At 49.4% G+C, this 12853-nt stretch overlaps 2 protein-coding genes across 2 annotated transcripts in view; both read left to right on the plus strand.

Moving 5' to 3' along the window:
• ESAM (endothelial cell adhesion molecule) overlaps positions 1 to 2053 on the plus strand; it is a 10278-nt gene extending 8225 nt beyond the window's left edge. The window contains exons 5-7 of the mRNA XM_004714178.2: positions 473 to 595; positions 874 to 1000; positions 1232 to 2053. Of these exons, the coding sequence (XP_004714235.2) occupies positions 473 to 595; positions 874 to 980 (230 nt within the window). The 3' untranslated portion in view covers positions 981 to 1000; positions 1232 to 2053. The remainder of the gene's footprint in view (positions 1 to 472; positions 596 to 873; positions 1001 to 1231) is intronic.
• Positions 2054 to 2468: 415 nt separating this feature from the next.
• Positions 2469 to 7831, plus strand: VSIG2 (V-set and immunoglobulin domain containing 2). The gene is given in 8 exon segments (XM_004714153.3): positions 2469 to 2873; positions 3344 to 3507; positions 3670 to 3744; positions 3747 to 3909; positions 5080 to 5238; positions 6504 to 6623; positions 6748 to 6881; positions 7597 to 7831. Coding segments are annotated over 8 exon segments (1026 nt in total). The 5' UTR covers positions 2469 to 2812; the 3' UTR covers positions 7747 to 7831.
• The last annotated feature ends 5022 nt before the right edge of the window (positions 7832 to 12853 follow it).

Consider the following 12853-nt stretch of genomic DNA (forward strand, 5'->3'; position numbering starts at 1 on the left):
GTCATCCTTCCAATACCATCAGAGAGGTCAGAGTACTCCCTTTACACGCGAAGAAATGGAGAGCTAGAGATCTCAGGTCACTTGCTGAAAGTCACACGGTCTTTCTGCAACCCATCAGGTCTTCTTTCTTATTACCGCACTGCCTCCCATAAATAAAAGCTTTAAGAAAGTGTGTTCTGATTTTTCCTTGCACCATTTCTTTAGCTCCTTTCAGACATCACCTGGCAGGGACTGAGGAGTGCACATAGAAAGGGATACTGAGCTAGCGTTTTGCAGTTAAAAGTAGAAGTTGTTCCACCCATGCCGTACATGAAAGAACGGCCCAGAGAGGTTAAAAAACTACATTCTGGAGGAGGGGCAGGGTTTTTTGCGCAGGGACAAGGGGCCAGGGGGTGAGGGGAGGGTGTGAGGAGAGCAGGGCTTAAAGATGATTTCTAGCCCGAGAGCTAAGTTATTCAAATTATGTCTACAGATCCCATTCGTGGGTCCTTAAGACTAACAAGCCTGTCCACTTCCGTGTCCGGAGTCTACATCTGCAAAGCCCACAATATTGCTGGCAGTGCCCAGTGCAATATCACCCTGGAAGTGTGCACAGGTCAGTGAGGGGCAAGTGTGGATAAGATACTGTTCAATGGTGGTGGGGGTGGTGCTACAGGAGAATAGGGGTGACCTGTTTTCTGGGTCCACTGATTCTCACAGGACAGAGTTTATATAAAAGTTGGGTACAAATGGCCACTCACCATGTTCTGAATGACCAGCTGCCTCCATGTTTACATGGAAGTAGAGAGATGATAACAATAGAGAGAGTGTTAGAGCTGGATGGAGACAGATGGGACCTGCTGGTTATCCTCGCTGACACCAAGGCTTTTGCAGGGCCTGGGCCTGCAGTGGTTGCTGGAGCTGTTGTGGGCACGCTGATTGGATTAGGCCTGCTGGCCGGGTTGGTCCTTTTGTACCAACGCTGGAATCATGGCCTATAGGAGCCAGCTCATGATATCAAGTAAGTGTCCCTGGTCTTTACCACAATGAGGGTGTTCCTAGCTCCTCTTACAGAGCCTAGGAGTTCAGGCAGCTGCCATCTCATGGGAAGGTTTCTGTTTAATTCCTCTGGGCAGACTTTGAGGAGGAGGGGGAGGAGGGTTGAAGTGGGTTGGGGGTGGGATGGGTAAGACAAAGCATGTCTGTCTGTCAAAGCCATGCACTTTCTGACCTCTTACTTATTTACATTTAGGGAGGATGCCACCGCGCCCAGGACCCTGCCCTGGCCCAAGGGTTCAGATACACTCTCCAAGAATGGAACCCTTTCCTCTGTCACCTCAGCACGAGCCCTCCGACCACCCCACGGCCCTCCCAGGCCGGGCACACTAACTCCCACGCCCAGTCTGTCTACCCAGGCCCTGCCCTCACCAAGGCTGCCTAGAACAGAGGAAGCCCATCTTCAGGCAGGGTCACCAAGCCCTGGCAGAGTTTCTTCCTCTGCTCTGGGTCGCATGGGAGCTGTGGCTGTCATAATGCCTGCCCAGAACCATGCTGGGTCTCTGGTGTGATGGCCCCCCCACTCCTTCTGGTTTCTCTCCTTTCTAGAGGGTCTCTCCTAGGACAGAGGTCAATTCTGGGAGAGCGACACATTCCAGATCAACAATCCTCTGCTCCCCCTTATCTTTATGAGAAAATTGAGAATCATGAGAAGCTAAATTCTAGGAAGTAGAAGGAACAGAGACAGTGGGCCTGGTGTTTGCAAGACCCTCCTCCCTCTCCATCCCACCCAATATACACAGCTGAGTGCTAATAAGACTGGCTACTCCCCAAGGCCTTTGTGGGAATTGCCAGTCAGTGGCTCCTCTAGGCTCCCCTCTTTGTCCGTCATCCCTACCTAACGTCATCCTCTGCCCTCATCCAGTTTCTGGCATTAATTCATCTAAATGGTCCTGCTGGCTTGCTTGGTTTTTTGTAGGCAGGGGATAGGGAAGATATTTTTTTAAAAACTAACTTGAAATGTCATTTTGCTTTTGTAAACATCAATAAAGACAAACTGTGCATGTATAAAAAGTGAGAACCCAATGACCTTTTCAAGCTTGGGTTTCCCAGAAATTGAGATGAAGGAAGACGCATCCTAGGCGACTACCCAGCCTGTCTACCCAGAAGGCTCCGGCACGCAGCCTCGGCCGTGCTCACCAACTCAGGATTGCTTTCCTCACCTCTTTACAGGGATTATTTGCTGGACTAAGGGGAGAGACGGAGGAACAGAGTTGGTATTCTGTTGTCAGTTCCAACTCATGGCAACCCAACATGTGTTAAGAGTCGTGCGGCAAGAGAAATTAATAAAAGGAGAGAGAGAGAGAGAGAGGAAGCATGTCTCCATGGGGTTTCGGGGTTTCAGAAAGAAGATTGTGTGGCTGCTCTTTGGGGCCGACTCTGAAACGCGAGGGGATGATTGGTGCCCTTTCTGCTGTAGCTCAAGGATGCTCCTTCCTTCCTTTCTCGGTGTTACTTTCCCTCCTGATCTCCAGTTGTGATCCTTTCCCATCTGGGTGCCCACCCTAAGCCCAACCCCCCTCTCCAGGGCCTGGCAGCTTCAGAAACTGGGGGAAGAGAAAGGAGGCAAAGAAGAAGCCGAGTCTGAGTGGGTTTCAACGAAGGAGGAGGGTTTCCTTTCCTGAGAGTTCCGGCCTCTCCCCTTGTTCACTCTGATATAGCCAATCTCACTCCCGACCAGCAAAATGCTGCTGCTCTTTGGGTGGTCCCTTCCTAGATCCAGACCTTTGCAGGCAGACAGAACAACAGAGGACTAGAAGGCAGGTCTCTCTGAGCCATGACCCCTTTACCTGGGCCTTTCCTATGTGGTGCTCTGCTGGGCTTCGTTGCCATCAGTGGTAAGGAGAGGAGCTGGGGCAGAACCACCTAGAACTGGGACCAGAGAGCTCACTTTTCTGAGCCACTTCAGGCCAGCGTAGTCAGCCCTCTGTAGCACTGAGGTCTGGAGCAGTAGAGGAGAGTCCAGAGGGGAGGGCATGGGAGCAGGGTAGACGAAGTGGCCTCTCAGACCCCTGGCTTAATCACACAGTGCTGTTGTTTTCCTTGCCCTACAAACACACCCTCACCTGGCTCAGCTCCTTTCACCCAGGACAACCTGGCCAAGCTCCTTCCAGCTTTAAATCTTTGGTTTGGAGAAGGGAGAGGAGATTCAAGGCAGGGGTTTACACTCTTCAGGTGCGACTCCCAACCTCTGTTGTGGGAGTCACATAATAGATTGGACCCCCAACATTACCAGGACCTTGTTCTGGCCTCTGCCCTCACCCGTCCCTTTGCATGCATCTTCTGAGGGCTACCTCTGTGTCCCCAGTCCCTGGGCTGGCCTTGGAGGTGAAGGTGCCTGCTGAGCCACTGAGCATGCCCGTGGGCACGACTGCTGAGTTGACTTGCAGCTACAGCACTTCTGTGGGGGACAACTTTGCCTTGGAGTGGAGCATTGTGCTGCCTGGAACACCCATCTCTATTTCTCATCCTGTGAGCTCAGAGCAACGGCTAGGGGTGCGAAGTGGCAGTGGGGGCTGGGGTGGGGGGGATGGCATATGGGAGGTGAGGTGAGAGAGGGGGTGTCTTCCCAACCGTTAGAGGGGTTGCACTGAGAAGCAGGAAGGCACAATTGTTTCATCTGCCTCTTCACAGATCCTGTACTTCACCGATGGTCATCTATATCCGGTTGGTTCTAAGGCAAAGTGGGCCAGCCTGCTTCAGAACCCCTCCCACCCACCCCCACACACAGTGTGGGGCCACCCTGAAATTGAGGGGCCACCCTGAAATTGAGTGAGGCCCACCCCTCAGACACTGAAACCTACCTCTGCCAAGTTAACAACCCACCAGATTTCTACACCAATGGGTTGGGGCTAATTAACTTTACTGTGCTGAGTAAGGTGAGCTGGGGTTCCAATAGTCACCTATGCACTTTGAAAGGTTTCTCTGGCCCACTTAAATCTCCCCATATCCTGAATCCAAGCCTGAGCCTAAAGTCCCCCTGGGATTCCATTGGAATGGCAATGCCCCCTTTCAAACTCTTCTAATCTAGTTGGTCATAATTTAGTTACACCCTGCACAGAGAGTGCCTCTGCCCTCAGACCTGGGAAACAAAGGGTCTCAGAGAGAAAGTCTGGCCTCTAAGGGTATCATCCATGTCACAGGAACCTCCCATTCACCGCTCAGATTCTGTCCAGCACCAAGATAAATGGTAGAAAAGGGGTGTGGCCATAAAGGAATATGAACCCCATATCTGTTTGTTGGTATCACCTTTACTATTCACTCTTAAAACTTCCATCTAACCCCAAACTAGAACCTACTTAGAGGTGAGCAAGGAGGTGTAATATGCAGCTGTATTCAGATCTTTGGAGGGCTGGTGTGTAGTACCGATTTTCATCTCTCTTGGTGGGCACCAGAAACCAACTCTCTGCCATGGAGTCAATTCTGACTCAGAGTGACCCTGTAGGGCAGGGCAGAACTGCCCCTGTGGGATTCCAAGACTGTAACTCTTTGTAGAAGCAGAAAGTCTCCTCTTTCTCCTATGGTGCAGGTGGTGGTTTAGAACTGCTGACCTTGAGATTAGCAGCCCAACACCTAACCACTCTGCCATCAGAGCCCCTTTGATGGGCAAAGAGGACAGGAATGGGGACCAATAGGCAGATAATACATTAACACAGGTTTTGGTTCAAGAGGAGGAAGAATTGTCTAACAGAATTTCCAAAAGTGGAAATCACTTCCTTGAAATAGAGTATTCTAGAAGACAACATCAACAACAAATCTTATCACTTGCATCTCAGGGAATCCCCATGTGGAATCCCCACGTAGAACTATGCTCTTTACTGTTTTCAGTGATTGATTTTGGGGGTGTATGTTCTCAGGTCATTATTGCAGGCTTCTCTGGACTACACTTGCACTTGAACCTCTGACCTGTTAGTGTCTCCTTCGGATGCCTGTCTGAACAGAAATGGAGCACAGTTTGGCAGGGGTATTGAAACAGGGATTTCAGCAATTACTGGAGTCTGGGTTAGAAGACAGCTAAGGTGCTTTCTATGATTCCCATTGCAGTGCCCCCCAGTAGCCCCTCCTGCACTCTGAGTGGCCAAACCTCTGTGGGAGGCTCTGTTGCACTACACTGCAGCTCTTCCAAGGGAGCACCCAAGCCTGTGTACAACTGGTTGCATCTTGGATCTTCTCCTACACATTCTCCTCAGAGCATGATGCAAGGTAAGGACCCAGGCCATCAAGATGTGGGCAATTAGGGCATCTAAACTCCACACACCCACTTTGTAGATATAGAAAGCCTTGTCTTTCTTCTGCAGTGCAGCTGGTGATTTAGAACTACTGACCTTTGGATTAGCAGCCCAAAACCTAACCACTATGCCATCAGAGCCCCTTTGGTGGGCAAAGACGCCAGGGACTGAGACCAATGTGCAGATCAATAAATCAACACCGATTTAGGCTCATCATGGGGAAGAATTTCCTAACCATCAGAATTTCCCAAGAGACCCAAGGAAACAAACGGGGGGAGTGAACTTTGGAAAGCGCAGGGAGCTAGAGGGTACAGAAAGGGTTTGGATTAAGTAGGTTCCTTTGGTCCACAAACACAGACATATGATCTGGAATATGAGACAACCCATTTTGAGCCTTTCCCTTCCTCTTCCGAGGCTTCTTGTTCTTCCCTGTCTTGTATTCCTGTACTCTGTGGCTGGTGGATCTGGGAGTATCTCTCAGTCTAAATGTATACCTGACATCCTTGTAGAATAGAGGGCAGGGAGCATTCAGATGATTCCCACTTGTTTTCTTTTGGGAATCTGTTTCATATTTTTAGGATCCTGAATCCTTTTCAGACTTTCCAGAATGGAACCTGAGGCTGTGGCATGGCCATTTTTAATCATTAAAGGAACCATACTTGTGTGATTAGCTTTGGCTCTTATGTTGCTGATGTTCGTTCCAGTTGCCCTTTCTCGCCATTGTGTCTCAGACACAGCAAATCCCTTTATCACCCCAGGGCCCACTCATGTCCCTCCTCCTCTTCCCAGTATTGTGCTCTGTCTACTAAAGCAAAGGTAAGGATTTAGGAAATCTTTGGGTCCATTTAGAAATACCCAGGTGTGTGGGGGGGGGGTTGGTGCGTGGAGGAGGGCTACAGATTTTAGCCATCAAGTCTTTTACTCCCATCAACCCCATTCCCAACTCCACTGTAAGTTTCTTAACCTTTCATGTGAATGCAGTAACACCCTCCCTCCCCCCAAATACGGATGTGTAGGGAGGGGAGATTAACCCCAGAGGTTGCACTGCCTTTGACACTTTGTGTCTGGGTCACCTTGAAAAATGATTTCCTTTCTCTGAGCAAATTTCCTCACCAGTAAAATGAGGTTAATTGCTTCCTGGGAGGATTTCGTAAAGAATTCAATGAAGTGTTCTTTAGAGGTAGTAGATGTTCATTGTTCACTGAGTGAGCGAAGGGCTATTTCTTCATCACGTTCTAGATGAAGTGGCTGGCCGACTCATTCTCACCAATCCTTCTCTGACGTCTTCTGGCACCTATGGCTGTGTGGCCACCGACCAGCTGGGCAGTGCATTCTGTGAACTGACTCTCTCTGTGACTGGTAGGGAAGTGTGGGCAGAAGCCATAGTGGCAGGCTTGGATTGGGTGGGGGTGGGGGGGGTATGCGGGGCTGTTTGAAGAGGGGCCAAGCAGGGCTTGGCAGTGTGAGTCTTGTGTTTCCTTAGACATCTCCAGAGACCGAGTAGCTGGGGCTCTGATTGGGGTGCTCCTGAGTGTGTCATTCCTGTCAGTTGCTGTGTTTTGTCTGACCAGGTCCTGGAAGGAAAGGAAGGCGAGACCCAAGGAATCGTACGGGTTAGTAAACTTCGTTAAGTAGAGGGCTAGGGGGACAGAAAGAGAGGACAGGGGTCGGATTAAGTAGGTCTCTTCTGCCCTCAAACAGAGGTCTTCAGGAATGTTGAGGGCAAGCGAGCACTGCCCAACCCTGGGGTTTGATGGTGGTGTTTCAGCAGCATGAGTGTGTAGGCAAGGCCGGTTGAGCAGGGTAACAGGGCAAAGGGATTTGTTCTCAGACAGGGGCAGGTTGGACTCTCTTTTCAGGACTGCCCGCCCTTCTTCACACGTAGACCATTTTCTTTGCAGTTTTATATACATCACTAACCCAGGACAGGTAGCAGGTAATGGATGCAAGGAGCTGAATTTGTCCTGAGCTCAAATGAATTTCATTCCTTTGTGGGTGGCAGTACGGAAATGAGACACAGAAGTAGCCTCCATTATCCACTTAAGCTCTTAGTTCTGGGGTGCAGCTTGGGAACCCAAACAGGGACTCACCAAGTTTGGTCCTCAAGTGGCCGAGGCAGAAATCACTGGGAGCTTGTCAAACATTTTGACTTCCAGGACGCATGCTATCCCTACTAAAGCAGAATCTGGGTCTGTGTGTGCGGTTTGGGGGAGTGAGGGGACACTGAACGCTTCATGATAAGCAAGCCCAGGGATGATTTTCAAGCACAGGAACACTGAAAGGCCAGAGCCTTCTGAGGGAGGCGGCAGAGCTGACCTTCACTAACAATTAGCTTCTGTCCTTCAGGGAGGATGCCATTGCTCCTTGGGTTTCTGAGCAGACTTCTTCCAAGGAAGATGCTAGCAGTGGGTTCCAGGAGAGCTCCCCATCTGCCAGCAGCACTGTGTTAACCACCAGGCCCAAGCTCTCTATGGTAGTGTGAATTCCCTTCCCTCCTAATCCCTGGAGGAGGGAAGAGATTAGGTGGGATGTTAATAAAAGCCTTTGTGTACCTTGGTCTCCCTCTTCATTCTGCAGGTCTCTTAAGAATTCCTGTAGCCAGAAAGTGCAAGTAGGAAAGGGCTTGGAGTGCAAGAACTGTTACTGTAGGCAGGGGATTTGAGTGGAACTAGTCAGAATTTATACCTGGTTGGCCCCTTCCTGCCCCCTCCCCCCTCATGACATCCCCATCCCCGCCTCTACCCCCACCCTACTCCAGCTTTTTGGCCCAGGTAGAGGTGACAAGTTTGAGCTCCAAGCACTGGCTGCTAGCACCCAGACTTACTCCCACCTGGCACCCTCTGAACACTGGAACATTCCTCTTTATTGTTCACATTCCAGCCCAGCAGGGTTACATGCACCAGCAACATTAAAAACCTTCCAGTCTGAGCACCAGGAGCCAGGGCCGAGCCTCTCCCCACCATCATGCACCCTCACCCCTGGACTTTGCTTAAACTGAGAGCCGGGGAGCTGGCTCTCAGGTTGCTTTGTGTAGAAGGGAGGGCAGATTTCAGGCAGGAGTGGAACTGGGGTGTGAAACAAGGACTACTTTTTGAATCAGCACAGGGGCTTTCAGACACCATAAAACTCTCTTCTCTCCTGGGCATGGATAAAAATCCCTGAGGCTGGGTTTGGGCAGAGCCAGCAAGGAGAAATGGGTGCCCACTTTAGGGGCTTACAGAACAAAGGTTTTTTTTGTTGTTGTTAAGGAAGCTGCTCTCTTTGTTAAGGGAGCACTTGGGGCACCACTTGCTCAGGGATAGCACCCCTGGGCAGTGAAGGCAGAGCCACATGCTGGACCAAGGGGGAGCAGCAGGAGCCAAGGACAGCATGGGGCACTGGAGGGCAGGACCCAGAGCAGGGAGCCAGGGCAAACGGGGCAGTACTAAACAGGAGAGCTAACTAAAGGGGGTCAGGCTTGGCGACTCCGCGAAGGAGCCTGCCTGGAAAGAGTCTAGGTCAGGTGGCAGGCAGCTCCTGAAGCTGTTGGGTTGGTGGAAAAGAGGGGATCACAAACACTGCCGGTGAGTCTTGTCACTATTAATGGGCAAGGCATCCATCTCTCCTCGGAAACTGAGGAGACAGAAGGTCTTGAGAACCTGCCCTCTCCAGGTGCCTCCTCTTAGAGTCCCTCCCCGCCTCCACCACCATTTACCTTCTTGAGCCAGGACACCAGAGAGGGGAGTGTCTGCGGGGGGGACCCAGTCACCCAGAACTCCCCACTGAGCTGCATCGAGCTGTGTGGCAGGTACATGTGTACACCGCAGTGTGTTTGTGGCCTTCGGCTGGGTTTGTACAGCCAGATGGGGATGGCGGTGCGTCTGCATCAGGCCAGGCGTGGTGCCCCGTGACCGCCTCGGCGACTCGGTTCACCATGGAACCTTCAGGCGCAGGGGTACATTCTTCTAAACTGAGAGGATGTAGGCCAGGGTAGGCCAAGGGAACGGGCTGCAGGATGGGGGGCTTTTCTCCTATGCAGAGTTCTACCCTGCCACTTGGGGGTTATAATTTTACCTTCGAAAATGCTTAGTTCTTCTTTGGTCCGGGTGCGCAGAAAGGGAGAATTAGAGAGAAAAGCAGGTGAGGCGCGCTTGGAAACCACAGGGTCTGCAGTCTCCCCATCACCCCCCATCACCCACCTTAACCTCCTTGGGTTTTCCACCTCTCTCCCTCTTAGTTTCTCTCACATCCACTCTGCCCCCACCAGCTCGCCCTTAGTCATCCCTGCTCCTTGGGGGGGTTGGGGGGGTAAGGTTCACTGTCAGCAGGTGCTGGGTGCTGGGTCCTCCTCCCTCCACCTTACCTGGCTTAGTCTCCGCTGGGACTGCAGCCTGCTCCTCCCCAGAGCCCCCTGATCCTCCCGGCAACCCGGTGCCAGGACCCTAACAGCCATGCTCTCCACTCTTTATCTTCTTCTGAGCCATGTAGCCCAGAAGCTCCCTTGAATTTGCCCTGCAGCCGCATTAGCACTGCAGCCGCATTAGCACCCGGGTCGTCCAATGGGATGTCTAAAATGTCATCGAGTTTGGAGCAGTCGCTTTCCTGGGGGCAAGGCAGGAAGGTTCTTCTGGGGTGACAGAGCTAAATTCCTAGGAGACTCCCAAGGGATAAGCTAGGGATGGGGCCCTGGAGACACTAGAGCACCAGTCTCCTCGAAGGGCAGTGCATGTTAAGTATCTCTGGATGGCGGCAGGCAGGGCCAGGTGGACTGACAGTTGTACTCCCAGGTCAGGAAAGAACGTGCACAGTGGGGTGGGTGGGTGGGACACAAGAAAACCAGATAGCCCTGAGTGAACGATGGGCCCCCTATCAGGGGAACTTTGGAGCTGACTGGATGGTGGGTTTGAAGAATAGACAGGCATTCCTTGGAAGGTGGTGGAGAAGAGTTGGCAGGACAGTCCCTTCCCTGCGTTGGAATCAGGGTAGTTATGGGGAGAGAAGCCTAAAAACGGATTTTTGGCTGCCTCTCTTTTCCATTGATCCCCAGGATGAATGGAGTACAGAAAAGAGGAGGTAATTTGGGAGAAGGGGCAGAGAAAACATTTCACTCTAAAGAAGGACAAAGGAACGTTTGGTAAAGACAGAGCAAGAGGTCCTTTGCATGATGCGCCTTCCAGAAGATTAAAGGAACTCTGACAATAGCCACCTCTTCAGCACTTACCTTATTCCAGTCTCAGTAACACAGTAAAACAATGTTTTTATAAGCAGCATTTTAAGTAACATAGTAAAACAATGCTTTTATAAGCATTATTTTATTTGTACAATAAAGCTACAGTGCGATTGCTAATTGTTACTCTTGTTTACGAATAATGAAACTAAGGTTTATATTCTAAACATTCTAAACTTTAGAATGTTTAGAAACCTACCTGGTTCTAGACTTAGGATTCAAACCCTTGTATGTCTGAGCCCAAAGTACATTTTTGACCTTTACTCTATACTATAGGATGATACAGCACCAGACATTGATTTGTTTTGTTGTACACAGGTTTCTGTGAGCTGGAACTAACGAGGCAACATCTAACAACAACTCTATAGAATCAGGTGCATTGGTGATTCAGGTGTAGCATGCTCGTTTTCCATATGGAAGACTGGGGTTTGATTCCCATCCTTAATTCTCAGCTAAGCCAACCCAGTGCAGCCATCATTGGTTTGTCAGTGAAGGTTTCAGCTATGATGTTGAATACCATATGTACCTCGAGTATAAGCCAACCCAAATATCAGCCTAGGCACCTAACTTTACCACAAAAGCTGCATTAAAAATGTGCTAAAATGCTCGGCTTATACACGAGTATATATGGTAAGTTTCAGCAGAGCTTCCAGACTATGAGACTATGAAGAAAGGCCTGGTAACTGACTTTTGAAAACTCAGCTGATAACAGCCCTGTGGATTACAACAGTCGGATCTAGCTTTGCATGGGGTCACCATGAGTTGGGGGTCAACTCAGGAGCAGCTAAGAACAACTCTAATGGATTAGAAAATGCAATCTAGAAAATGAACCAAGGCTCTACCACTTGCTAGTTTTTTAATTTCTTTCTCTCAGCTTCTTCACGTGAAAAATCATCATCATAATATTGATCTCTTTGGGTTATGGCAAGGAATAAACAGAATAATATGTATAGTTTCTGACTCAAACTAGTTAATAAATAGAATAAAAGAACACTGTGATTCTTTTAAATAATAATAGTAACCTGGTGTCATCACCCACCGAAGGGGGATCCAGAATGACTTGTCAATTTGAGAAGATTAAGAATGAAGGGGTGGAGTTTAGCCCATCAATCAGGTGGCAGCTTGATGACCTCACTTGGCGGTGCTAAGAAGATAAATAGCATGCTCAGACCCTGTGAGACATTCTTGTTGAGAAGCCACATGGACACAGGCTGATGGCAGCTAGAGACATGGAGTTGGAGAGGCCACGTGGATCCACAAGATTTTCCACCTACTGGCCTGTGATCATTCTGCATTTGGTATCATTGCATGTGTTGTGTGAGTCTGAAGAAGAATTTGAGGATTGATATCAGACATATGGGCTAATACCAGACTTATGGACTTCATCTGAACTGGGCTGGGATGTTTTCTCAATATTCAATTGCTCTTGTAAACAAAGCTCTGTCTAATACACGAGTGTCTATGAATTTGTTTCTCTAGTCTACCTGGACTAGCACCTTGATCCTGACTCATAGTGACCTTATAGAGTAGAGTAGATCTGCCCGTGTGTGTAAATCTGTATGGAAGCAGAAAGTCCCATCTTTCTCTCACTGGTTTTGCACCTTATGGCTGGTAGCCCAGCTAGTAATCCATTACACTTCCAATATTCCTAACAACAGACAAAGCTACCTACCCCTACTTGCTACTCTTCCCTGGAACCAGATCTCTCTCTCTCTGCTGAATTCTCAAGGCAGTGTTGTTAGGTGGCCTGTTTACAGACAGAGCAGGAGGGAGAGTGAAAGGAAGCCTAAAGGGGCTCCTTGGTCATGGGCTGGGGTTGGGCTTGATGATTTCCAAAGCCAAGATTTGATGTTACATGTGTGAGGTTTTTTAATTAACAGGGAGGCATTTGGGAAATGGAGTGGTGGTGGAAAACAGACTGGTTGACAATGTAGGAAACTTGATTTCTGGTCTCAGTGGGGCATGTCACTTCATCTCTAAGAGTCTCAATTTCTTTAGCAGCTACTAGAACTTGGCACAGATGAATAAGGTCTCCTTCAGCTCACAAATCATAATAGCTACCAATAACCATTTTATATATTAGGCCCTGTGTTGACAATAACCTCATGTAATCCTTGTTTAAAAAATCAGGAAACTGAACCTCAGGGACATTTTGTAAAGAAGTTTGTGTTATTATTCACTGCCTCACAGAAGATCATTAGTCTGTGAATTCATTTGGACCAAGTCAACTAGACTGTGCAAACAAAAAGCTCCCAAAGGCTTTCTTTGTCTTTTCATATTAGGTGAATGCAGTGAAGTCATATGAATATGTGGCTGTGTAAATCAGGAGTCCTGGTGGGGCAGTGGTGAGACGCTGGTGTTAACCAAAAGATAGGCAGTTCAA

Source organism: Echinops telfairi, unplaced genomic scaffold (assembly GCF_000313985.2).
Source record: "Echinops telfairi isolate 266 unplaced genomic scaffold, ASM31398v2 ScPeMD7_7465;HRSCAF=8503, whole genome shotgun sequence".
Lineage (NCBI taxonomy): Eukaryota > Metazoa > Chordata > Mammalia > Afrosoricida > Tenrecidae > Echinops > Echinops telfairi.